At 39.1% G+C, this 27,831-nt stretch overlaps 1 protein-coding gene across 6 annotated transcripts in view; it reads left to right on the top strand.

Moving 5' to 3' along the window:
• Positions 1 to 11,092: 11,092 nt before the first annotated feature.
• The window catches only part of PHF3 (PHD finger protein 3), a 90,816-nt gene continuing 74,077 nt past the window's right edge, over positions 11,093 to 27,831 (top strand). The window contains exons 1-2 of one of the 6 annotated variants that reach the window (XM_069599502.1): positions 11,263 to 11,739; positions 24,791 to 25,059. In XM_069599502.1, the coding sequence (XP_069455603.1) occupies positions 24,816 to 25,059 (244 nt within the window). In that variant the 5' untranslated portion in view covers positions 11,263 to 11,739; positions 24,791 to 24,815. Of the gene's footprint in view, positions 11,740 to 24,790; positions 25,060 to 27,831 lie in introns of all 6 variants that reach the window. The other 5 variants (XM_069599505.1, XM_069599504.1, XM_069599508.1 and 2 more) reach the window with 5 other exon arrangements.

The following is a 27,831-nucleotide window of genomic DNA, read 5'->3' as shown; positions in this document are numbered from 1 at the left end:
ATAGAAGAAACATACCTCAACATAATAAAAGCTACATATGACAAACCCACAGCAAACATTATCCTCAATGGTGAAAAATTGAAAGCATTTCCGCTAAAGTCAGGAACAAGACAAGGGTGCCCACTTTCACTGCTACTAAACATAGTTCTGGAAGTTTTGGCCACAGCAATCAGAGCAGAAAAAGAAATAAAAGGCATCCAAACTGGAAAAGAAGAAGTAAAACTGTCACTGTTTGCAGATGACATGATCCTCTACATAGAAAACCCTAAAGACTCCACCAGAAAATTCCTAGAGCTAATCAATGAATATAGTAAAGTTGCAGGATATAAAGTTAACACACAGAAATCCTTTGCATTCCTATACACGAATAATGAGAAAGTAGAAAAAGAAATTAAGGAAACAGTTCTATTCACCATTGCAATGAAAAGAATAAAATACTTAGGAATATATCTACCTAAAGAAACTAAAGACCTATATATAGAAAACTATAAAACACTGGTGAAAGAAATCAAAGAGGACACTAATAGATGGAGAAATATACCATGTTCATGGATCAGAAGAATCAATATAGTGAACATGAGTATACTACCCAAAGCAATCTACAGATTCAATGCAATTCCTATCAAGCTACAGCGGTATTTTTCACAGAACTAGAACAAATAATTTCAAGATTTGTATGGAAACACAAAAAACCTCAAATAGCCAAAGCAATCTTGAGAAAGAAGAGTGGAACTGGAGGAATCAACTTGCCTGACTTCAGGCTCTACTACAAAGCCACAGTCATCAAGACAGTATGGTACTGGCACAAAGACAGAAATATAGATCAATGGAACAAAATAGAAAGCCCAGAGATAAATCCACACACATATGGACACCTTATCTTTTACAAAGGAGGCAAGAATATACAATGGAGTAGAGACAATCTCTTTAACAAGTGGTGCTGGGAAAACTGGTCAACCACTTGTAAAAGAATGAAACTAGATCACTTTCTAACACCACACACAAAAATAAACTCAGAAAGGATTAAAGATCTAAACGTAAGACCAGAAACTATAAAACTCCTAGAGGAGAACATAGGCAAAACACTCTCAGACATAAATCACAGCAGGATCCTCTATGATCCACCTCCCAGAATTCTGGAAATAAAAGCAAAAATAAACAAATGGGATCTAATTAAAATTAAAAGCTTCTGCACAACAAAGGAAACTATAAGCAAGGTGAAAAGACAGCCTTCAGAATGGAAGAAAATAATAGCAAATGAAGCAACTGACAAACAACTAATCTCAAAAATATACAAGCAACTTATGCAGCTCAATTCCAGAAAAATGAACGACCCAATCAAAAAGTGGGCCAAAGAACTAAATAGACATTTCTCCAAAGAAGACAAGCAATCACACTGCTGGGCATACACACCTAGGAAACCAGGAATGAAAGAGACATGTGTACCCCAATTTCATCACAACACTGTTTATAATAGCCAGGACATGGAAACAACCTAGATGTCCATCAGCAGACAAATGGATAAGAAAGCTGTGGTACATATACACAATGGAATATTACTCAGCCACTAAAAAGAATACATTTGAATTAGTTCTAATGAGATGAATGAAACTGGAGCCGATTATACAGAATGAAGTGAGCCAGAAAGAAAAACACCAATACAGTATACTAACACATATATATGGAATTTAGAAAGATGGTAGTGATGACCCTGTATGGTTACAGTATGTCTGACTAGGTAATGAATCAATAGGAATTCCAGAAACACAGCAAGATTCTCTGGTACTTTCTTACCATTGAAAGCATCTCAGCCAGAAAGGCCTTCTGTCCACTCTAAGTCAGGTAAGGCATTACTACATGTCCCCTGTACTAACTGCTGTCAATGCATTTACCAAGTTGCTTGGTGGACAATTACACTAACTTGTAATTGTTTGTACATTTACCAAGCAACTTGGTATGTGAGACAGCAAAAGAGACACAGATGTGTAGAGCGGACTTTTGGACTCTGAGGGAGAGGGTGGGATGATTTGGGAGAATGGCATTGAAACATGTACACTACCATGTAAGAAATGAATCACTAGTCTATGTTCGATGCAGGATACAGGATGCTTGGGGCTGGTGCACAGGGATGATCCAGAGAGATGATATGGGGTGGGAGGTCGGAGGGGGGTTCACGTTTGGGAACTCATGTACACCTGTGGTGGATTCATGTCAATGTATGGCAAAACCAATATAGTATTGTAAAGTAAAATAAAGTAAAAAAAAAAAAGGATGCAAGAGCAAGAGGATGCAAGAGAAAGTAGTGGAAGGAATTGTGGGGGCGTTTGTATCAGTGGAGAGGAGGACATTCTGGTCAGGGGTAATAGCATGAACAAAGACTTCATGTTGAGGGACAGTAAGGATATGTGAAAAAAACAGCAAGAAATTTTATGTTGTGTAGCATAAATTTTAAAAGTAGAGAATAGGGAGAGAAGAGACTGAGGAGCTAGGGAAGGACCAATCCTACAGGATCATAATGGCCATATTGAGAAATTTGAATTTTATTCTTTTTACTTTGGAAAGCCATGGAAAGATTTCAAGTAGGGTGTTGACACTGTCTCTGAGGGTCTTTATCATACCTTCTTTGTTAAAAGATGTTTAATTATTTTCATGGTTACAGTATGTCTGACTAGGTAATGAATCAATAGGAATTCCAGAAACACAGCAAGATTCTCTGGTACTTTCTTACCGTTGAAAGCATCTCAGCCAGAAAGGCCTTCTGTCCACTCTAAGTCAGGTAAGGCATTACTACATGTCCCCTGTACTAACTGCTGTCAATGCATTTACCAAGTTGCTTGGTAAATGTACAAACAATTACAAGTTAGTGTAATTGTCCACTGGCTCATCTTTCTTACTCTTCTGAGTTCCTTGACGCCAGGAAGAATGCTTTTTTTTTTTTTTTCTGAAACCCATTGGGGGTATATAATGGAGAAGATTTAATAAAAGAGCAAATAAATGTAGTTGTGGGTTGGCAGGGAGAGAATTATAGAGGAGTTGGGAAAGGTAACGTCATACAGCTCATTAAGGACAGAATTGGTTAGAAGACTGTGTCTCAGGTCTCACTTTGCTCCCTCCCTGTACCTTAAAGTTGCTGAAGTGGGTAAAGGTGCTTCTACACCTTGTGCAGTCCTGGTGCATGGAAAAGCTTTATGGCATTATTGGACTCACACTCTCTAGCTCTCCCTGAACTCTGTTATGCTGTGCAAATTGGATGGGGCATGCAGTTCCTCTCTATCCCTTGTTTGCTGCTGAAAGCCTGGGTGGTTGGGAGCCATCTCTCTGAATAAAATAGTCAGACTATGGAGGGAAAGGGAGCGAGCCTATGAGTAATGAAGTGCACAGAGTTCTGGACAAAGCCTCTAAATTTCATGATGAGCTCAAAAAAATGACTTCAGTATATTTTAATCCCACAGTTTTGATCCCATGTTTAGGAATAAAAACATTTACATCTCTGAAACTAACTTGAAAGTGTATCTAAAAAGTTTTTTCCAGAGAAAGCCTCATTAAATAAATTTAATATTTTTATCAATTTTCTGCACCTTACAGTTAATTGTTTCAATTATTCCCCATCTTTACTCTGATACAGTGTTGTTGCTGTTGTTCAGTCACTACGTCATGTCCAACTCTTTGTGACCCCATGGACTACAGAGTGCCAGGCTTCCCTGTCCTTTATTATCTCTCAGAGCTTGCCAAACTCTTGTCCAATGATGCCACCCAACCATCTCATTCTCTGTCACCTCCTTCTCCTCCTGCCCTCAATCTTTCCCAGAATCAGGGTCTTTTCCAATGAGTCAGCTCTTCCTGTCAGATGATCAAAGTACTGGAGTTTCAGCTTCAGCATCAGTCATTCCAATGACCATTCAGAGTTGATTTCCTTTAGGGTTGACTGGTTTGATCTCCTTGCAGACCAAGGGACTCTCAAGAGTCTTCTCAACACCACAATTTGAAAGCATCCGTTCTTCAGCAGTCAGTCTTCTTTGTGCTTCAGCTCTTACATTTGTACATGACTACTAGAAAAGCCATAGCTTTGACTACATGGACCTTTGTTGGCAAGGTGATGTTTCTGCTTTTTAACACCCTGCCTAGGTTTGTCATAGCTTTCCTTCCAAGGAGCAAGTGTCTTTTAATTTCATGGCTGCAGTCACTGTCCATAGTGATTTTGAAGCCCAAGAAAATAAAATCTATCACTTTCCCACTATTCTCCCATCTATTTGCCATGAAGTAAAGGAACCGGATGCCATGATCTTCGTTTTTTGAATGTTGAGTTTTAAGTCAGCTTTTTCACTCTGCTCTTTACCTTCATCAGGAGACTCTTCAGTTCGTCTTTGCTTTCTGCCATTAGAGTGGTATCATCTGCATATCTGGGGTTGTTGATATTAGTCCCAGCAATCTTGATTTCAGCATGTAAATCATCCACTCTGGTGTTTCCCATGATGTTCTGTGCATGTAAGTTAAGTAAGTGGAGTGACAATATGCAACCTTGATGTACTCCTTTCCCAATTTTGAACCAGTCCATTGTTCCATGTCTGGTTCTAACTGTTGCTCGTTGACCTGCAAATGGGATTCTCAGGAGACAGGTAAGGTGGTCTGGTATTCCCATCTCTTCCAGAATTTTCTACAGTTTGTTGTGATCCACACAGTCAAAGGCTTTAGCATAGGCAATGAAGCAGAAGTTTTTCTGAAATTCCCTTGCTTTCTCTATGATCCAGTGAATGTTGGCAATTTGATTTATGGTTCCTCTTTCTTTCCTAAATCCAGTTTGTATATCTGGAAGTTTTCAGTTCATGTACTGTAGAAGTCTAGCTTGAAGGATTTTGAACATTACCTTGCTAGCATGTGAAATGAGCACATTTTGCATGGTAGTTTGAACATTCTTTGGCATTGCCTTTCTTTGGAATTGAAATGGAAAATGACCTTTTCCAGTTCTGGAAAACACTGCTGAGTTTTCCAAATTTGCTGGCATGTTGAATGCAGCACTTTAACAGCATCATCTTTTAGGATTTCAAATAGCTCAGCTGGAATTCCATCACCTCCATTAGCTATGTTTGCTGTAATGGTTACTGAGACCCACTTGACTTCATAGTCTAGGCTGTCTTGCTCTAGGTGAATGATCACACCATTGTGGTTATCCAGGTCATTGAGACCTTTTTTGTATAGCTCTTCTGTGTTTTTGCACCTCTTCGTAATCTTTTCAATTTTTAATGATGACAAGCATTTTTTATATGAAAATCAATCTTTTTATCTGCATCATGAACTGTCTTTCATGACCACTTTTCCTGCCAGGCTCAATTTTACAGGATACAAATTTTGTCAATTTTCATTCTATCATTTTTTTTATAGTCAATTAGTTAAATCTATAATTTTTCTAGTAGTCATGTATAGATGTAAAAGTTGGACCATAACGATGACTCACTGCTGAAGAACTGGTGCTTTTGAATTGCGGTGCTAAAGAAGACTCTTGAGAGTCCCTTGGACTGCAAGGAAATCAAACCAGTCAATTCTAAAGGAAATCAACCCTGAATGGTTGTTGGAAGCACTGGTGCTGAAGCTGAAGCTCTAAAACTTTGGCCACCTGATGCAAAGAGTTGACTCATTGAAAAAGACCCTGATTCTGGAAGAGATTGAGGGCAGGAGGAGAAGGAAGTGACAGAGGATAAGATGGTTGGATGGCATCATTGAGTCTATGGACATGAGTTTAAGCAGACTCAGGACACTGAAGGACAGGGAAACCTGGCTTGCTGTAGTCCGTGGGATTACAGAGAGTTGAACACAACCTTAGCAATTAAACAATAATTGTACTGTCAATTTGCACTACTTTTAGTTGTCTTGTCTTGTTTTCTGTCATATTTAATTTTCCTAAGTTAATTGGGAGTTTTCAATGTTACCAATTGTTCTGTTGCTCAGTTGTGTCCAACTCTTTGTAATGTTACCAGTACAATCTGATTGTTTTCAAAAGATTGTTTAACTAAAACAGTGTCATGAATGAAATTAGAGCTTTCCTAGTATTATTATGTGTGAACTGGATAAGAATCACATAGTTTGTGTTTACATCTGGAAGCAAAAAGCAGGACAAATGAGAATCTGGATTTTCAGATGGTTCAAAATAATAAAGTTCAAAGAACATGCTTTGTGACAAATATGCTGGCTTTTTAAAGTTAGAAATCTTTGTTTTGTATTGTGCTAAGTTGTTTCAGTCTTGTCTGACTCCTTGCGACACTATGGACCATAAGCCCACTAGGTTCCTCTGTCTCTGGGATTCTCCAGGCAAGAATACTGGAGTGGGTTGCTGTGTCCTCCTCCAGGGGATCTTCCCAACCCAGGGGTTGAACCGCAACTCTTACATCTCCTCCATTGGCAGGCAGGCTCTTCACCACTGACGCAACCTGAGAAGCCCCACCAGTATTGAGTTGGCCAAAAATTTCCTTCCGGTTTTTAAGTTAAAATGAAAGATGCATTTTTCATTTTCATCAAGAACCATTTTGTTCCACTACCTTCTGCCATTTTTTCAGACAATGATGGAATTCCATCCTCCCCAGACTTTTTGTCTCCTTGAGCAAAGAACTATTTCAGGTGCCTTTTACAGTCTTCCAGAGAAGTGTAAAATTTTTCCATTAAGAGAATTTTGTAAAGACTGAAGTAAATGGACATCCAAAGGTACATTGTCTGGTGAATACAATGAATGAATCAGAACTTTCCACCCAAGCTGTAACAGCTTTTGCTTGGTCATCAAAGAAACATGTGGTCTTGCATTGTCCTGATGAAAGATTATGCCTGTTTTGTTGACTAATTCTGGATGCTATTCATCAACTGCTGCCTTCAGTTGGTCTCTTTTGTAGCAGTACTTATTGGAATTAATCTTTTGGTTTTCCAGCAGGAGCTCATAATAGAGAACTCCCTTCCAATCCTACCCTATATACAATATCACCTTCTTTGGATGAAGATGGGCCTTTGGTATGGTTGTTGGTGGTTCATTTCCCTTGCCCCACTATCTCTTCCATTCCACATTGTTGTACAGTATCCACTTTGCATTGCCAGTCACAATTTGTTTTAAGAACACAATGCTTTTTATATCTAAGTAGAGGATTGCATGTGGAAATATGGTCAAGAATTTTTTGTTTTTGTTTAACTTATGTGAAACTCAAACATTAAAGTAATTAACATAACCAAGCTGGTGCAAATGATTTTCAATGCTTTATTTGGATATTTTGAGTATGCCAGCTCTCTCCCACATGGTAAAACATTGTTTGATCACAATTAATGTCTTGATTTGATTGTTGCCAACTTCAACTGTTCTACCAGATAGTGGAGCATTGTCCAGCAAGAGATTTTCAGCATAAAACTTTGCAAACCACTTTTGATATGTTCAATCATGGCATATTGTCCATACACTACACAATGTTTTTTTTTACATTTCAATTGTATATTTACCTTTCTTGAAACAATAAAGCATAATATGCCAAAAACGTTGCTTTTCCCTTCCACCTTCAATATTAAAACAGCTAGACCAATTTTAATAATTTTTTAAGATGCATGTGACAGCACAGGTGTCACAATATAATGCAGCAAAATTGTTTCAAATAAAGTTAAAGACAAGGAAGTGCTACTAGAACCATCTTACACAGAAGAGCTACTAGAGTCATCTTACACAGAAGAAATGTGCAAAAAAGCTCTTAATGACCCAGATAACCACGATAGTGTGGTCACTCACTTAGTCAGACATCCTGGAGTGTGAAGTCAAGTGGGTCTTAGGAAGCATTGCTACGAACAAAGCTAGTGGAGGTGATGGAAATCCTAAAAGATGATGCTGTTAAAGTGCTGGACTCAATATGCCAGCAAACTTGGAAAAGTCAGGAGTACATGAACAGAGAACTTCCATATGTACAAACTGGATTTAGAAAAGGCAGAGGAACCAGAGTCAAATTGCCAACATCTGCTGGATCATAGGGAAAGCAAGGGAATTCCGGGAAACATCTGCTTCTGCTTCATTGCCTATGCTAAAGACTTTGACTGTGTGGATCACAACAAACTGTGCAATATTCTTGAAGAGATGGGAATACCAGACCATCTTTCATGCTTCCTGAGAAACCTGTATGCAGGTCAAGAAGCAACAGTTAGAACTGAAGATGGAACAATGGACTGGTTCAAAATTGGGAAAGGAGTAAGGAAAGGCTGTATATTGTCAGGCTTCCCTTGTAGCTCTGTTGGTAAACACTGTCTGCAATGCAGGAGACCCAGGTTCAATCCCTATGTTGGAAAGATCCCCTGGAGAAGGAAATGGAAACCCAGTCCAGTATTCTTGCCTGGAGAATCCTGTGGACAGAGGAGCTTGGCAGGCTACCTACAGTCCATGGGTCAATATATTGTCACTCTGCTTATTTAACTTATATGCAGAGTACATCAAGTGAAATGCTAGGCTGGATGACTCAAAAGCTAGAACCAAGATTGCTGGGAGAAATAACAACAACCTCAAATATGTAGATGATAAAGGCATAAAGTGAAGAGGAACTAAAGAGCATCTTGATGAAGGTGAAAGAGGAGAGTGGATTAAAAGTCAACATTCAAAAAACTGGAAGATCATGGCATCTGGTCCCATCACCTCATGGCAAATAGATGGGGAAAAAGTGGGAACAGTGTCAGACTTGTTTTTCTTGGACTCCAAAATCACTGTGGACTGTGGCTGTAGCCACAAAATTGAAAGATGCTTGCTTCTTGGGGAAAAAGCTATGACAAACCTAGACATTGTATTAGAAAGCAGAGATGTCACTTTGCCAACAAAGATGCATATAGTCAAAGCTATGGTTTTTCCAGTAGTCATGTATGGATATGAGAGTTGGACCATAGGGAAGGCTGAGCACTCAAGAATGAATGCTTTCGAACTGTGGTGTTGGAGAAGACTCTTGAGAGTTCCTTGGACTGTAAGGAGATCAAACCAGTCAATCCTAAAGGAAATCAACCCTGAATATTCATTGGAATGACTGGTGTTGAAGCTGAAGCTCCAATACTTTGGCCACCTGATAGGAAGAACTGATTCCTTGGAAAAGATCTGACGCTGGGAAAGATTGAGGGCAAGACGAGAAGGGGACAACAGAGGATGAGATGGTTGGATGGCATCACTGACTCAATGGATATGAGTTTCAACAAACTCTGGAGACAGTGAAGGACAGGGAAGCCTTGCACACTTCTGTTCATGGAGTTGTAGAGTCAGACATGTCTTAGAAAAAAGAGCCATCTTATGGAAAAAACCGAATGAACATTTTCATCAGCCCAATAAATGTGAAAGACTTCTGGTTTCTATACTTTCTTGTTATTCCATTTTTTCATAAATATATGAAAATTTCTCTAACAAGGTAAAATTTCCCCCAGTTCTTCTAAGGGGATTTTCTATCTAATGCTCTTCTATTCAAGGTCTCCTGTATGAATTTCTTTATGGTGGAATTTGGGCTTTTCTCATAGCTCAATTGGTAAAGAATCCACCTGCAATGCAGCAGATCCTGGGCCAGGAAGATCCCCTGGAGAAGGGATATACTACCCACTCCTGTATTCTTGGGTTTCCCTTGTGGCTCAGCTGGTAAAGAATCTGACTGCAATGTGGGAAACATGGGTTCAATGCCTGGGTTCAGAAGATCCCCTGGAGAAGGGAGAGGCTACCCACTCCAGTATTCTGGCCTGGAGAATTCCATGGACTGTACAGTCCATGGTGTTGCAAAGAGTTGGCCATGACTGAGTGACTTTAACCACCACTATGGTGGAATTTTGTTTATGAAAATAATCTTTTTTAAAAACTTAATTAATTAATGACTGCGTTGAATCTTCATTTCTACTCAAGGGCTATTCCTTAGTTGTGTGTGCACTTCTCATTGTAGTGGCTTCTCTTGTTGTGGCCAGGCGCTTGTAGGCTGAATAGTTGTGGCACACGGGCTTAGTTGCCCCCAACATGTGGAATCTTCCCCTACCAGGGATGGAACCCATCACTGGACTACCAGAGAAGTCCTATGACAATAATCTTCTAAGGCCTTTTTCAAATTTCACATTGAGGTCCAGGAGAAGAGTAAAGTTAGATTTATTTTTGCAGTTGATTCCAGATACTGAAAGTGAAACAAACAAACAAAAAACCAACAAAAAACTTGACTATTCATTTCTATTTACCTTTCTCAAAGGGGGGGAAAAAAAACCTTTAAAAAAGAGAGATTATAAAACAAAGTTCTGAGGAACTGATGAATCAAGACAGGGCTTAAACTCTAGGATTCCAGAATTAGAACCATCTAAACTTCCATTCTGGAAGAGCATTTGGTTTGGGGAGAGCTCAAAATACCGTAACAACTGATAGAGTAGAGCACAGATCTTCACCACCTGTCTATGAACTATTGCTCTATTAATGCTTCACATTACATCCTCCAATGTGGCCATCCTGCTGTTGCCTTGAGGCTTAACTAAACAAGTAAAGGTTTTAAACGCGATCATTTTTTAGTGGGTAATTGCAATGGTTCCTCCAGTTAGGAGACATTCCTGGTAGGGTTGAGATAGGGGTTAGTCTAACCTGCTGTGGAAGCACATAAATTAAACCATCGTTTTTCAGACTTTTTGGTCTCAGAACCCACCCCTATATGCTCTTAAAAATTACTGAGGGAGTTCGTAGACTTTTTGTTTATGTGGGTTAGTTACATGTATTGATATTTACTGTCTTAGAAATTAAACCAAAGGACAATAAAGAACATTTAAAAAATAACGAAATACATTGTTAACATAAATATTTATTATGAAAAATACATTCTCCAACAAAACATAATGAAAGAGTGGCATTATTTTAAATTTTTGCAAATATCCGCAGTGTCTGCCTTAGTACACAATGGCTGAATTCTCATATCTGCTTCTGCATTAAACTGCTACACGCTGCTTCGGTTGAAGGAGACGAAGAAAATTTAGTCTTCGACAGTTGCAAGAACTGGAGACCCTTTGAAACGTCTTGGGGCCCTGCAGGAAACCTATGGCCACCGTTGAAAGCTGCTGAGTTAGATCAGGGGCACTTGGAGGAGAAGGAGGCCTCTCGAGTCCTGAAAGCAGAGAGGATAGCTAACATGAGCAAGCAGAGGGCGAGGCGGTTCACGAACGGACTGTGGTGCAGGGCCAGCAGGGATCCCCCGGCTCGGGGTCGATCGGTTCCGCCCTCGCCCGCCATTCTGAGACCCATGCCCCGTTCATAAAGAGCAGCGGAGGGGGAGAGACGGGCCCGTCAGCATCACACTGAGCGGGCGGTCACCGAGCCGCGGAGGAGAGAGCGCGCGCAGCTCCGGCGGGCCCGCGGGCGGGCCGCGCCCTCGGAGGCCCGAGGCCTGCAGCGCGCAGGCGCGGCGCTGCCCCGGAACGGTAAACAGTGTGGTCACGTGACGCGGCCGCGCTCCAGCCGCCGGGCCGCCGCCGCACGCAGATGGCCTCGGGGTCTCGCGCCGCTGCACCGTCCCCACGAGGCGCGCTCTGCTGGGGCGCTGAGCGGCGGCGGCGGCTGCACGAAGGCTGAGGAGGGCGGCGCGGAAGCCGGGGCGCCGGGGTCCGCGGCGGCCAGCCGGCCGTGAGGAGGAAGAAGCCTCGGCAGCGACGCCTGCGTCCCGCGCGTACCCCCTCTCGGCTCGCCGGCCCCCTCCTCCGCGCGGCGCGGCCACCATCTTCCCTCGCTGCCTGAGGTAGCGCTTGTCGGCGGAGCTGGTGAGTGGCGGCGCGGCGGCGGCCGGCGACGCGCGGCCCTCCCCCTCTGCCCCGCACCCCGCGGCCTCCCGCCCTCCGCCGGCCGGGCTCCGCGCCTCCCTCCCGCGCAGACCGGGGCGCCCCCCGGCCTCTTGCGCAACGCCTCGGCCTGCCCGCGCCGCCTCGGCCGCCCGGGACCGTTTGGGCCGCGGTGGCGGGGCCGCCCGGCTAGGGTCGGGCCGCGGCCTCCCCGCCGGCTCCGCGCCCCCGCCTCGGGTGAGTCCCGCCGCCGCGCAGGCGCTCGGGCGGGGAGGCGCGGCGGCGCGGCCCGGAGGCCCAGCCCGCAGGCCTCGCCCCGGCACTGCAGCGTCGAGCCTGGGGCCCGGGTCCGGCCGCGGAGCCGAGCTGGGTCCCCGCCGCCGGAACGCGGGGCCGGCGCTCCATCCTCCCTCCCGCGGCCGCACGCTTTTGTGGTCGGGCCCCAAACTGTCTCCTCCTTTTGCATAGTTTGAAGTGAGGAGCCCGGAACCTGGCCTTCCACAATACGTGTAATTTAATGAACCACTTGTCGACCCGTGGGTGTTAATGGTGCTAAAGAGTTGGTCACCTGACCGGGGGCGGGGAGGACGGAGAAAGAGGGAGAATGCTGGTGCTGCACAGCGCCCCTGCTTCTCCCCAGCCGTGTATCGCGGGGTCCGAGGGTTCGTTCCCATCTTTGAGTTTTTAAATGCTGTTTTTCGAGACTCTGATTCTAAGAAGAGTGTGTGATTATTGGTGCTGTTTAGGAATTATTTGCATGATTATGAATAGTGATTACTGTAGGCGGCAAGAACGCTTTAATATCTTCCCAGTCCTAATTTTCATTGCGTTTATTGACACTTAATTTAAAATGAAACGGAGGTAATTGAGCCTTCGCAAATGCTATCTTTACCAAGTTATTTTAAGCTAGTTGGGGGGGGGAGGTACTTAAATACTACATTGTTTCTATTTAGTTACTATTTTGGATTCGAACTTGTCTTCCCTCTTCTAAGCTGGTTGAGATCTTCCAAAACTGTTTCCGTTCATTAGCTACCATTTTTTGACTCTTGAATGAAGTGTTTGGGATTGAGAAAATGTTTGTAGATGTGTTTTTCTGGTAGGCGAGAGAGGAGTCAAAGAACCAGGAAATTTTTGCAGCATTCTTATGTTATTGAACTTGTATCTTCATTCCAGAGCACACATGGTGTGTTGTGAATATTATTGTCTGAAATAGTGATTTCTTTATCATGATTACCACTTAGACCTTTCCTTTATTATTTCTATCCAGTTCTGTTTACTGGACGTATATAACGATGATGAATTTTCCCTCCATCAGCATCGTCATCATCACTATTTTAAAATATATGCTCCATTTCCCCATGATAGTAACAGAATTGAAGGAGGTACTTTTAACAGTTCTTACTGAGCTGATGAAACCAGTAACAGTTCAGTCAGTTCCTTAGCAGCAGAAAGACATCCACTCAACCGAGGTGAGCCTCTTGTTAAGTATGCAGAACTACAACCTTAGAGTGTAAGCTTTATTTGGTAGCTGTACCGGAGATTTGTGAGGAGTTAGTGATGGACAGAGGAGCCTGGTAGGCTGCAGTCCATGGGGTCGCGAAGAATCGGACACGACTAAGCGACTTCACTTTCACTTTTCACTTTGATGCGTTGGATAAGGAAATGGCAACCCACTCCAGAGTTCTTGCCTGGAGAATCCCAGGGACGGTGGAGGCTGGTGGGCTGCCGTCTATGGGGTCGCACAGAGTCAGACACGACTGAAGCGACTTAGCAGCAGCAGCAGTAGCAGTGATGGGACAAGTTTCCCGGTTTCATGCATGATTTGTAGGTCCATTTGTTGAAGAACATGGAAATGTAAATAATACTGCTTTTGCATCCATTGGGAGGATAGTGAACTTCCTTAACAATCACACTGAATTAGTTACGCTTTCAGTGCTCTTGGGGTAGACGTCAGATAAGTGTCTAGCTGATCCTGTGACATATTCATTTGTTGCATACTCAGATAAGTCAAATCTATGAGAAGTGGTCTGTGTAAATGTAGGTGAAAAATCACATTGGTTCAAAGTAATGTTCAGGATGGACATATGGAAAGGAAGTTGTCTTTATTTAAAACCGTAATGTTAAAATCATAATTATTTTGAGTACTAGAATCGGGAAGGGTTGATAATTTTTGACTTTATAATAGCAGTTAATAAAACTTTTTAAAATTAATTTTTCACTGAAGGATAATTGCTTTACAGAATTTTGCTGTTTTCTGTCAAACCTCAACATGAATCAGCCATAGATATACATATATCCCATCCTTTTTGAAACTCCCTCCCATCTCCCTCACCATCCCACCCCTATAGGTTGATACAGAGCTCCTGTTTGAGGCAGTTAAAAAAATTATTTTTGATGAAAGTTAGTTTTGGGTACTAAAATATAAATAATGGTTATCTTTCTTGACATGGTAACTTTTTACCATTTTGATATGTTTTGGTTTCTTAAAGGTGTTTTTTTTATCTTTACACAGATATCTCATGAAATCTTTTTAAGTTAATTTTTAAGGATAATAATCTGGAGGTAAGATCTTTATTATTTTTTTAATGAGGAAATATAGTTATTGATTAGCCTCTCAGGTTTGTGGATCACCACCAAAGTGTCAGGGAGTACAAGGTTCTTGAAGTGCTGACTTCTGAATGTTTTTATTCATCTACATTTCATCAATTCTTTTGGACTTGTGGTTGCTGGCTTTCTTTCTTGGAACAGTACATCTTAGGCTCTGCTGCTTTCATTTTTTAGAGCACCCTGTGAGAATCCTGTAATATCTTTTCAGAAGTGTAGATATCTTATTTTTTAACTACAAAAATAACTTGGCAAATTTTTACATATTTCTAGCCCTTGCATTTTTAAGAACAGTAAAAAAAAATTCTCCTTGAATGTTTCCCTTTAATTACATAGGGAATGATATTGACAGTATTGATTTGATTCAAAATATTTGAGACTCAGGTACTATTTGTATTCTCATGGAATGTATTCTAGGTTGAGAAACCAGATTCAGATGGGTGCTATTAAATCATTGAATTAGAGTTAAAAGAGGAAGATATTTCAAGAGTTACAAAACACATTGTATGAGGAATTGTCAAATGTATAGACTGGACAGTTATTGCCATGGATTGTGTATTTAATCTAGATCATTTTTAATGATCAAGATTTAAATATTTAGGATTATTTGTATAATGGAGTGAGGGTGAAGAGAAACAGTTAAGCAAAAACTTAAATAGTATCCTGACATTTTATCTTTTGTTGCAGTCTAACTTTATTAGACAGAATTTTGAATGGCATAGTGGATTGTACACAAAGGCTTAAGTTTTAATTCACTCATAACTTGTGTGAGATGGTCACATGAAAACATTCTAAAATTGTAGACTTTGAAAATAAATTGTGAAGTTTGTGGTTCATCACTTCCGCAATGATGATGTACACACTAAAGATATCTATTTTATTTTTTATATGTAGGGAGTGGCTAAGTGCATATTTCCCAATTTATTTTGGAAGTGGGCATGTCACTTTGTTTTCAATATTTTAATGATTTCATTAATGATATAAAGATTGATATATGTTATGCATGTAGACTTCATAAAGTACAGTAGGTTAAAAGTGCAGGCTCGGGAATCTTGCTGCCTGGATTCCAGTTTGGGTATAGAGACATACCTCTTTTATTGTGCTTTGCAGATACTGCAGGGTTTTTTTTTTTTTTTTAAACAAATTGAAGGTTGTGGCAATCATGTATGGAGCGAGTCTTGCCGCCAGTTTTTTTTAAACAGCATTTGCTCACTTTGAGTCTTCTATATCACGTTTTGTTAATTCTCACAATATTTTAAACTTTTTGTCATTATTGTGTTATTGCTTTGTGATTGGTGTTGATGTTAATGTTGTCATTTTGGGTTACCTCAAACCACAACCCTAATAAGATGGTGAAGTTAATTGTAAATGTTGTGTGTGTTCTGACACCTCCACCGACTGGCTGTTCCCTATCTTTCTCCCTCTCCTTGGGCCTCCCTAGTCATTGAGATGCTATAATATTGAAAGTAGGCCAATTAATAACCCTGCCATGACCTCTTAACTTTCTGAGTAAAGAGTCCATGTCTCTCAGTTGAAATCAAAAGTTAGAAATGACTGAGGTTAATGAGGAAGGCATATTGAAAGCCAAGATATCTCCCAAAGTAGGCCTCTTGTGCCAAACGGTTAGCTGAGTTGTGGATGCAAAGAAAAAGTTCTTGAAGAAAGTTAAACGTGCAGCTCCAGTGAACATATGAATGAAGAAAGTAAAACGACCTTATTGCTGATACAGAGAAAGTTTTAGTGGTGTGGATAATCAAACCAAACACAACATCCTCTTAAGCCAAAGTCTAATCTAGAGCAAGGCCTTGCTGCTGCTAAGTCGCTTCAGTCATGTCCGACTCTGTGCGACCCCATAGACGGCAGCCCACCAAGCTCCCCCATCCCTGGGATTCTCTAGGCAAGAATACTGGAGTGGGTTGCCATTTCCTTCTCCAATGCATGAAAGTGAAAAAGTCAAAGTGAAGTCGCTCAGTCGTGTCCGACTCTTCGCGACCCCGTGGACTGCAGCCTACCAGGCTCCTCCGTCCATGGGATTTTCCAGGCAAGAGTACTGGAGTGGGGTGCCATTGCCTTAACTCTCTTCTGTTCTTTGAAGGCTGAGAGATGTGGGGAAACACAGAAGAAAACTTGGAGCTAGGAGAGGTTGGTTCATGAGGTTTGAGGAAAGAAACTGTCTCCATAACATTAAAGTACAAATGTGTGAAGTAGTGCATGCTGATGTGAAAGCTGCAGCAAGTTATCCAAAGGATCTAGCGAAGATAATTCATGAAGGTGGCTACCCTGAACAACAGATTTTCAGTCTAGTCAAAATAGCCCTCTGTTGGAAGAAGGTGCCGTCCTGGATGTTCATAGCTGGAGAGGAGAAATCACTGCCTGATTTTAAAGGACAGGCTGGTTCTCTAGTTAGAGACTAATGCAGCTGGTGACTTCAAGTTGAAGCCAGTGCTCATTCTAAAAGTCCTAGGGTCTTTAAAAATTACGTTAAATCTACTCTGCCTGTGCTCTGTAAATGGAGCAACAAAGCCTGGATGACAGCACATCTGTTTACAGGATGGTTTACTGAATATTTTAAGCCCACTGTTATTCTGTTGCTTAGAAAAAGGTTCCCAAGTGTCATTGCTCATCGACCTGGTCTGCACCTTGTAATGCCTGCTCACAACAACATCCGTTCTGCATCGCATGGATCATGGAGTCACTTCGACTTTCAGATTTTATTTTTAAGAAATACCTTTTGTAAGGCTATAGCTACCATAGATACTGATTCCTCTAAGGGATCTGGGCAAAGTCAGATCAACATTCAGAGGAGTTTGGAAGAAGTTGATTCCAATCCTCATGGATGGCTTGGAGGGTTTCGGAATTTCAGTGGAGGAAATAACTGCAGATGTGGTGGCAATAGCAAGAGAACTAAAATCAGAAGTGGAGCCTGAAAATGTGACTGAATTGCTGCAACCCTGTAATAAAATTTAAATGGAGGAGGTGTTGCTTCATCCATTGTTCCTTATGAATGAGCAAAGTCAGTGGATTCTTGAGAAGAAATCTACTCCTGGTGAAGATGCTATATAGATTGAGATGACAATACAGGATTTAGGTATTACATTAACTTAATTGATAAAGCAGCTGCAGGGTTTGAGAAAACTGACTCCAAATTTGGAAGAAGTTCTATGGTGTGTAATGTGCATTCAATAAGCATGTCATGTTACAGAGAAATTGTGGGAGGAAGAGCCAATCGGTGTATCAGACTTAATTGTTGTCTTGTAAGAAATTGCTGCAGCCACCCCAACCTTCAGCATCCACTAGCATCGAGGAAGGACCCTCCATTTGCAGAATGATTACAGCTTGCTGAAGTTTCAGATGATGCATTTCTTAGCAATAAATTATTTTTAATTAAGGTTTGTATCTTGTATTTTTAGACATCATGCTATTGTATACTTAGTAGACTAGACTATAAACATAACTTTTATATGCATTGAGAAACCAAAAAATTGGTGTGACTTACTTCACTGTGTACAATACTCACTTTATTGTGGTGGTTTGGGAATTACACTGCAGTATCTTTGAGGAACACCTGTCCTGGGTATGTGACCAGGACAATTTTTATATTTTATCATTGTTTTAGTAGTGGTACTTTTATTTTTTCTTACTGCTACTATTACCACCTGTTAGAAATTTGCTAATAGTGAGCATGCTTGGTGAATTGACAGCTTACTTGACCTACATAATGGTCTGGGCCTCAGATTGCTCATTAGCAAAACAGAGTAATCGCATCTACTCTGTTTCTCAGAGTTGTGAGAGACTAGTGAGATACGCACGCAGTACAGTTAGCATAGGGCCTCACACATAGTACACGTGAAGTGTGTGTTAACTTGGACTGCCATAGTTTTGATGACGAGCTGCTTGTACTATTTCTGTGGTTAATCCAAAGTACTGATGCTTCTGATAATGACAATAGGGCATCATAGTTGTAAATTTTAAAGGTAACTTTTTCACTGAGGGCTAATTAATTCTGCTTTTGCCAGTTTCAGCTTGAGGGTTCTTTTTCTAGGTTGTTAGGTCTTCTCTGATCTTAGTATGGCAGTCATGTTGGATTCTTAAATATTCTTTTTACCTGATAAATTCAGTGACAAAGTTATGATTCTTCGTTTTTTTGTTAGGTAGTCTTGCGCATAGATTCTAACTAAACTGGACCTGAATTTGAAATGGGCTTGTAGAGCAGGTAATGAGGTTGCATTGCTTTGTAGAAATGTGCTTTTTAGAATTATGTCATACCACACATATTAACCATTTAGTAATTTTTCTTGACTCTGTCCCAAAAGGATAATTTATTCTTCTTTAACTTTGTTGTATTAATGGTGGTGAAGAACTGACCTGTGTGTCAGAGGCGGTTTTGAGTTCTGTTACTTACTTATTCTGTAATATTGGGTGTAACTTGGCTCAGCTTTAGCTCACCAAATTGTGTGGCTGTGAAGTTTAAAGACATTATATATTTAAGTTAGCTTGTTGCCTGGCACATAATAGTCAATGAATTTAACTGTGAAGAGATAATACTAGGTAGTGGTTAAGTGTATTGACTCTTGAATGAAACATTTGGGATTCAAATTTCAGCTCCACCACTGACTACAGCAAGTAATTTAATCTCTCTGATCCCAATTTTATTTATTTCTGTACAATCAGGATTATAGCATTGTCGAGAGGATTAAATTAATAAGTGTAGAGCAGGATTTCTTAACCTCAGCACTGGTTTTTCGCTGGCTAGTTCTTTATAATGGGGCTTTCCTAAATGCAGTGTAGTATGTTTACTAGCTGCCAGTATCATGCGTGCCCTCCAGTTTTGTTGACCAAAAATGTCTCCATACATGGCCAAATGCCCTCTGGAGAGGCGTAATTTCCTCCGCTGGAGAACTGCTGATGTGGAGCACTGTCGACCAGAGCACATTTTTACATTTTATCATTGTTTTAGTAGTGGTACTTTTATTTTTCTTTTTACTGCTACTACTACCGCCTGTTAGAATTTGCTAATAGTGAGCATGCTTGGTGAATTGACAGCTTAATTTAAACTGTGGTGTAGTGGTTGGAAGGAACCCAGGGCCTTTGCATTTAGGTCTTTACTTGAATTGTTGTTCCCCATTTATGTGTGGATCACTGCCTCATTTCAGGTTTTGGCTCACATGTTGCCCTTGTTAACAAGGCCTTCATTTACTGTCATACATGGAAGGCCTTTCTCTTCTCACCACTATTACAGTGTTTAATTATTATTCTTGGGTTTTATAATGTCCTGATGTATGTTTGTCCCCTCCTCTACATTCTTATGTGCACACGCACACACACGAGTTTAATAGCTTTAGTGATTTATTGTTAAGCTTACTATGTGTGTGTGTGTGTGTGTGATTTTTTTAAAAAGAAAATGTGATAAAATACATAATTTTATTTTGAAGATATTTCTGAGAGTTTGGGGTCGTTTTAATTCACTCTTGATTTAAAGGGATTTTGGTAGAAGTGTAATTTTTTTCCATTGATGCTTTTAAATCTTTTTGCATTTTGTGCGTGCAGGAAACACTTAGAAAACAATATATGTTGGTTTTATCTGTGTAAACAAAATTTGGCTGCACTGTAATTCTCTGTTACAGATGAAACAAGTGGGAAATATCTTTGGACTCAGATTCAGCATGTTAGTACTAATACTTATTTTTGGTTGTATTCTGAGTCTTTCTAAATCTTCCATTAGGACCAAACTCTACCTTTCATAGTCAGCACGTGCTGTTCATCTGTTTGAAGTAGTCCCTGGACCGTTAGGGCCCAGCTCACATCGCCTACTTAGCCTTTCTTGGCCCCATGGATTCTGCCTTGTTCTGTGGTGCCATCTGAGCCCTTGAGTTTGACCCTTTCATATTTTGTTGTGATGTTTGCCTGTTTTCAAATTTGTTTATATGTCTATACTTTGTTTTGCATCATAAGTTCCTTGAATTTGATAATAGGGTTTGTTTCACTGGTATACTTACGATAGTGCTTTATAGTAGATGCTTGATAAATACATGCATGGAAGAATAATTTTGAATTAAGAAATTATTCAATTCTCTGACTTATGCATCTTATTGTCATGTTGAGGTGTGACTGTGAGCCCCCAGAAGTAGTTTCTGATTTTAATATATATGTATTCCCTAGTTAATATTATCAATTTAATTGCATAAATACATTTCATTAGCATCTTAAAATATATCCTGGATAGGTTTGTTATGTTTTAATTATTAACTTTATGATGCCAAATATAAAGATGCATATAAGTACAATTTCAGTATAAGAAACGGGAATTTGTCTATTTATTTATTTTTTGGCTGCACTGCGTGGCTTTTGGGATCTTAGTTCCTCTACCAGGGGTCAAACCCCAGGCCTTCAGCAGTGAACCTTCAGAGTCTAAAAACTCTGGTCTGGTGTGTATGTGCTCAGTTGAGTCTGACTCTTTGCGACCCCACAGACTGTAGCCTCCCAGGCTTCTCTGTTAATGGGATTTTCCTGGTGAAATAATGGAGTGGGTTGCCAATTCCTTCTCCAGGGGATCTTCCCCACCCAGGAATTGCACTTAAGTCTCCTGCATTACAGGTGGAGTCTTTACCACTGAGCCTCTGGGGAAAAAAAGGATTCCCAGAAATTTGTTTAAATCAGGCAATTTGTTTAATTATAATAAAAGGGACACCGAATCATTTCTTAAATTTCTCCTTTATTGGATCAGTTATCTTTGTCTATCTGCATGACTAGGTATTTCAGGACACTGTATTTTAGGTTAGTGGGTTTTTTTTTTTTTTACCTTATTTTGAAGTAGTTTTAGATTTATGGAAAAGTTGCAAACATGGTGTAGAATCGAGTTTTCTTGATTGTTACACCCGACATAATGCTAGTGTCCTTTTTTTTCCTGTAGTGTTTGTTTGACTGCGTTGGGTCTTAGTTGCAGTGCTCCAGTTTTCCTGTGGCTCTTCGGCTCAGTAGTTGCAGCCTGGAGCTTTGTTGTCTTGAGGCCTGTGACATCTGAGTTCTCTGAGCAGGGGTCAAACCCTGTCCCCTGCATCGAAAGGTGGATTCTTAACCGTTGGACCACTTGGGAAGTCCTAATGCTAATTTTTTAAAAAAAATCAGAACTAGAGATTAACATTACTATTACCCGAACTCCAGATTTTATTCTGATTTCGCCAGTTTTTCCACTACTCTCTATTTTCTGTTCCATGATCCAGATCAGGATACTACATTGCATTTAGATTAGGGTATTTGTGTTAAGTAAGTTAATGTTTCTATAGTTGGCTAACATTTGTTTTACAATTTAGCATGGAGAGTTTTTATTTTTGATACTGAGTACTTGATACATAAAACTGATTAAAAAAAAGATTTATACTTCCAATCAGTGTTACTTTCAAGACAATCTTGCCGTATGGCTGTATACTGTGATTTTTTGGCATTGTTTGGAATTGGCTCCAAAGCCTGTTGGAACAACTTATGAAAATTCAGTCTTATCAGTTTATAACGATTGTACAAAACACTTCTGTTGAAATTGTCTTGTTTGGACCCATAAGTTTGGGGTGCTTTATACCATATTTTGTCTTGTAGGATCCCCAGTTGCCTTGGCACATTCTATGTGTCTTGGTAACTGCTTAGTGATCACTTGCTGAATAAATTAAAGATATTAAAGAAATGTAACTTTGCTATACTGGTCTTTCTTGACTTTTTACACTGTTTGCCTAATCTGCTTATTTAATCCAGTGCAACATACTTTATAAGTCATACTAGTTTTGTCCAAAAAAAAAAAATTTGGAGAATTAGGTTCACCCATCTTATATACAGTGTGCTTTATTTTTTTAAAAAAATTGATCTTTAAAGACTAAATATTGTCTGCTGTTGAAACTACCATGTATACAATAGATAGCTAGTGGGAACCTGCTCTGTAGTGCCGGGAGCTCAGCGCTGCAGTGACCTAGAGGGATGGAATGCGGGCTGGGATCTGGGTCCAGGAGGGAGGGGATATATATGTATATATGGCTGATTTGCTTCATTGTACAACAGAAGCTAATACAACATTGTAAGGCAACCATGTCTCAATTAAAAAAAAAAGCGGCTTTGCCAGAGGTTCTGAAGGGACTTTTCAGTTAAAGAGTTTGGGATGGTTCAGTAGTAGTATCACTGAAAAAAAATACTGCTCGTTTAGAATGGGCTGGTCTTCAGTGTAGCTTGGTGATTTCAAGCCGTATAATACTGTACCTTCTGAACGTCGTGAATGTCCCCAAAATGCACATGATCAGAAGTTGGTGCAACAAAGACTGACCTTGGGTGAAATTTGTAGAATTTCCCAAACTTGTGTTGCTGTAGGAATGAGTGCATAGTTAGTAGATTCAACATACAAATTTATGAAGAAAGATAACTGTTTCTTGAATTGGAATTGCCGCCTTTTCTCTGTTTCACCTGGAATGCAACTCTGAAGAGGAGTTTGTTTTGGCTTGTGATTAACTTTGGATTCTAGCATATTCAGATAAACAAATTTGTTGGTAGTTCTAGCTAATTTGTAAACATTTAGTAACATTTTTGTAAATTATTTTTAATTACCAGAAATTTATTATACTAAAATTTCTTTGGAATCTAAAAATATATTAGTGGAAGTATTGAGGATGTATGATAATTGAACCTTTCTTAGGTACTGAGATCAGATAGCTTCAGGAAATTAAAACTTTTCCTGACTTTTCATCACTATTGTAGCTCAGTTTTCTCTAAATGTTGTGATTAGAGAATGCATGTAAGATAATCAGTTTATTTTGGTGCTTTGTTAATATTTCAGTGTAAATAATTTGCAAAATTTGAGAATAGATACCAAAATCTTATATTTAGAAGAGGATCAACTTTTGTAAGAGGCCATTTTTTTTCCTTTTCTTTAAATTTTAAATTGAGTTGCAGTGAAACTGCATCCATTTAAAATGAACAGATTGGTGAACTTTCGTGGGTATATGTACTCAGTCAAATTTCAGGGTATATGTACAGTCATATTTCAGGACATTTTCATCATCCTTCAGAATACATTCCTGTTATTTGCAGTCAGTCCCTCTCTTATCCAAGGCCCCAGGCAACTACTGATTTGTTGGAAAATGTTTTTAAAAGAAGAACCTTTAAGGAGTCAAATCTAGTTAGTTTCTACCTGCCTTTCTACTAGTATCAAAGGGTTAGAGTTACAGCAGTGGGCCATATAGCCTTAAAACCTAGGTTTGGATGTTTAGCTCTGCCTTCAGGGAACATGTTTAAATGCCTTTTGTTTACAAAACTAGGATATTAATAGAGTCTATTGTTCTTATCACTGGGAATAAGTGAATTAAAAATGTAGGCAAAATGTTTAGCAGCATATAATATACACCCAGTAAGTTTGCAGAGTGTTTTTGAACTTCCTCTTCTCATTTTTATAGGGTAAAGAATTCAAGGACAGTTTGAGGAAAGTTTGGTAGAATTGGAGCTAATGTTTGGAATTTTGAAATCCAAGATGTTGTAGGTTAATTAGTGGAATTTTCTAGCTAATTAAATATTACTAGATCTTATGTAGTTGACTCTTCCCTGTCACCCAAAATACATTAGTTCATTATTCTCTGAAACCAGTAATAATTCAGCTTTTGATAATTAAGGCTCCTCTAGAGCTTGAAATGACCTTTGTTGAGCAATGCCTAGGTACAGTTTGAATAGGGGATTAGCTTGATATCTGTATAAACCCCACATAGCTCACTAAGACAAATATAAATCTCTGATACATTCTTTTCTTGACATTTATTTTATCTTAAAAGAGATGCTCCCTCTAAGTGTGTGTGTGTGCACATCTGTGCCTGCGTGTCTGTAGTTTTTTTGAGTTTTGATTTGTTGGGTTTAATTAATAGTTTCTTTCCATTTTTTTCTTGTTGTCCCACAAAAAAATTTTTGTGTTTCTTTACATAATTTAAATGCGTTGTAAATAAAGCAAGGGTGTTTACAGTTTTAATAAATATGGGACAGTACTTTAAATGATTTGATTTTAGTTCTTTTATATGACCTTTACTAATATGCAGTGTCTGAGTCTTAAATTTATGAAGAGAGTGTGGTTAAAAACATATGGTTTTTATGATTTAAACCATGGAATTCTTTCAAATGTGTCAAGTTAATGGACTATATATACATAGTTTTTTTCTCTAAAATTAATTAAGTGAACCTTTAATAGGATCTCTGTTAAAATGAAATTCTACATGCATGATGGAGAAACATTGTTTACCAAAGATTCGTTCTACATGTCCAAATGTATATTCTAAAAGCAGTGAGGATTTTTTTAAAACAATTTAGAAATAACCTAAGTGTGTTCATAGACTCAAAACTATTAAAATAATTTGGTTTTAGGTGATTATCAGTTGATAGCTTTATTTCTTATGGTATTTTTTTTGTCTTTCTATAGGGCTGAAAGACACACAGAAGTCTTCATGGATATAGTTGATACATTTAATCATTTAATTCCTACTGAACACTTAGATGATGCCCTATTTCTAGGATCCAACCTGGAGAATGAAGTCTGTGAGGATTTTAGTACAAGTCAAAATGTCTTAGAGGACTCGCTGAAGAACATGCTCAGCGATAAGGATCCTATGCTAGGATCTGCAAGTAACCAGTTCTGTTTGCCTGTTTTGGATAGCAATGATCCCAATTTCCAGATGCCTTGTTCAACAGGTAATTCTTACTTTTTTTTTTTAGTCTGCAATTTAAAATAAAAGGAATTTTCAGCAGTTTTTTTTTTTTTTTTTTTTGATGAGGGTAGTACATTTAGGATTCTTTCCTTTGGATTTAGAGCTCCTTTTCTAGTCATCAGAATTAGAATTTAAATTTTCTTCCAAAGAATGTGGAGTTATCTTTGAGGATGTTGTGGATATAGATAGGGTAACTGTGTAATTTATCATCCAGAATGGGGTGCCTTTTTTGAGAATCATAGGGGGTGCTGTTCATAATTACATCATGACAACAGGTATAAATTGGGACTCCTAGCAGATAGTGATTGCCTCATCAATTGCGATGTGATGTAATCCTACATCTGTTGGAATCAAGGGAAATGGCTGAATTGACCTTTCCCAGTGCCCATCCTAGCTCTTACTGTGTGTTCTCATTTCAAGTCTTTTAGTATTTTGTACTTGTGTAATAGCTCAAAAACCAGAGAAAGAGCTCTAGGCCTGTGCTGTCCAGCATAGCAAGCACTATCCACTTAACTGGTAACCACCTGAAATGAGTCTCTCTTAGTTGAGATGTGCTGTAAATTGCACATTTTATTTTAAACATTCATTGTGAATAAAAAGATTGTAAAATGTTTCATTAAGTTTTAAAAATGTAGATTACATGTTGAGGTGATATTTTGGGTATTTTTGGTTAAATAAAACATTAAAATTAATTTCACCTGTTTTTAGTGTTTAAGTGGTTCCTTGAAAATTTAAAATTACTTATGTGGCTTGCATTATATTTCCACTGGACAGATGACACTTCTTTTGGATCTATAGTTGAAGTAACTGAAAGTAACTTTCAGAGGATAACTTTCTGTACTGCTAGTCAGATTCTTAATAAGAGATTACTTCAGAGATCATATTAATATGTGGAAAAATATGTAGGTTTTTTTTTTTAATAAAGCAGAGAAAATATTGCAACAAACTTTGGAGCAGTTAGCTATTCTGTAAGCTAAAATCAGACAAAGGAAAAGCAGCTTCACATGGAGAAGTTAGGCTTTTAGTTCAGGTGTATGTGGTAGTGTTCTGTTTTTCAATGACTCAAGACTTACGCACTATAGTTTTTCAGTAATTTTCATTACCTTTTAAAAATTTCCTACCTAATGTTTTGATATAAATACTTAAAGTTTGGATTAGGTGGCCTGCTATTCATTTGTAAATTTTTCAGGTTACTCTGACTCAACACTTTTTAAAATCTTTCATTTTAACAACTCTTTAATACTGAAGTCTTTTTAATTGCTTGCTAATAATGGTGTATCTCTGAATTATATACATTGTGTTATTGCATAGGTTTACATTGTTTTTTGTTGTCATTGTATTCTTAAATGTTTTAAGCTTTTAAAGTTTTGTTTTATGTATGCATTGTTCCTGTGTCAGTACAGTATATCTAATTATTGTCAAGCACTTTTGGCACTGTTTGGTTATATGCACAAAGTTTCACAGCTTAGTCTGATTTCAGGAAGAACGATTATTGAATACTTATATGCTTATTACTAGAAGTACAGTTACCCTTAAGGATGTTCTGTTAGGCCTGCAACTGGCAAATTTATCTTTTAGTCCCTGAGTAATACTGGTGTTCTTACTTACAGTCTTTTTTAAAAATTTCTGTTGATGTGAAAAGTTTTTTTTCATGTGAAAAGTCTCTTTGGTTGAATATTTCTTTTGCTAATAGAAGACTTAGAACTCGATATTGAAATACTTAAATTTTTTTGAGTTCTGGTTAATACTTATTTACAATATCATTGTAAACTTTTAACTTTTTTATTAAGAATCTACAAATAGAAATATTTTCTAAATTTTTCTGTTTTGTTTGCTACAATTATCTTGGTTTTAAAGCAAAACTGTGTTAATGGTATGCATCCATACACTTTGAAGATATATAAGGAAATATGTGTGGGAAATTTTTAAAGCTCCTTGTAGGATTGCTTAGATTTCATTGTGCCATAAAGCAGTGGATTTATCTTGGATTATTTCAAAATTTCTTTGGTCCTTTGGGATATTTGGTTCAGTAAAAGGCCAACATATTTTCTAATGATAGCAAAGTGGAAACATTAAAAAAATTTTGTTGTAAACTAGTGAAACCCTATTGTAACTTTAAGCTGTTCACAGACTTTTGATATAAACGAAAAAGGATAAGCTTCTTACCCAGATGTTTGTACTTGGCTCTCTCAGTTCAGTTCAGTTCAGTTCGGTAGCTAAGTCGTGTCCGACTCTTTGCGACCCCATGAATCACAGCACGCCAGGCCTCCCTGTCCATCACCCACTCCCGGAGTTCACTCAGACTCATGTCCATCGAGTCAGTGGTGCCATCCAGCCATCTCATCCTCGGTTGTCCCTTTCTCCTCCTGCCCCCAATCCCTCCCAGCATCAGAGTCTTTTCCAGTGAGTCTAGTCAAGGCTATGGTTTTTCCAGTGGTCATGTATGGATGTGAGAGTTGGACTGTGAAGAAAGCTGAGTGCTGAAGAATTGATGCTTTTGAACTGTGATGTTGAAGACTCTTGAGAGTCCCTTGGACTGCAAGGAGATCCAACCAGTCCATTCTGAAGGAGATCAACCCTGGGATTTCTTTGGAAGGAATGATGCTAAAGCTGAAACTCCAGTACTTTGGCCACCTCATGTGAGGAGTGGACTCTCTAGGTTTTTACTAATTGTCTTGACCAAAGCTTTGCAGGATAATGGCTCTTTAGTATTTCTCAGGCCATGGAAAGTTATAGAGTATGGTTATTTTGTATC

The sequence above is a fragment of the Ovis canadensis genome, chromosome 9 (genome assembly GCF_042477335.2).
Source record: "Ovis canadensis isolate MfBH-ARS-UI-01 breed Bighorn chromosome 9, ARS-UI_OviCan_v2, whole genome shotgun sequence".
Lineage (NCBI taxonomy): Eukaryota > Metazoa > Chordata > Mammalia > Artiodactyla > Bovidae > Ovis > Ovis canadensis.
This window is presented reverse-complemented; position numbering and strand designations above follow the sequence as displayed.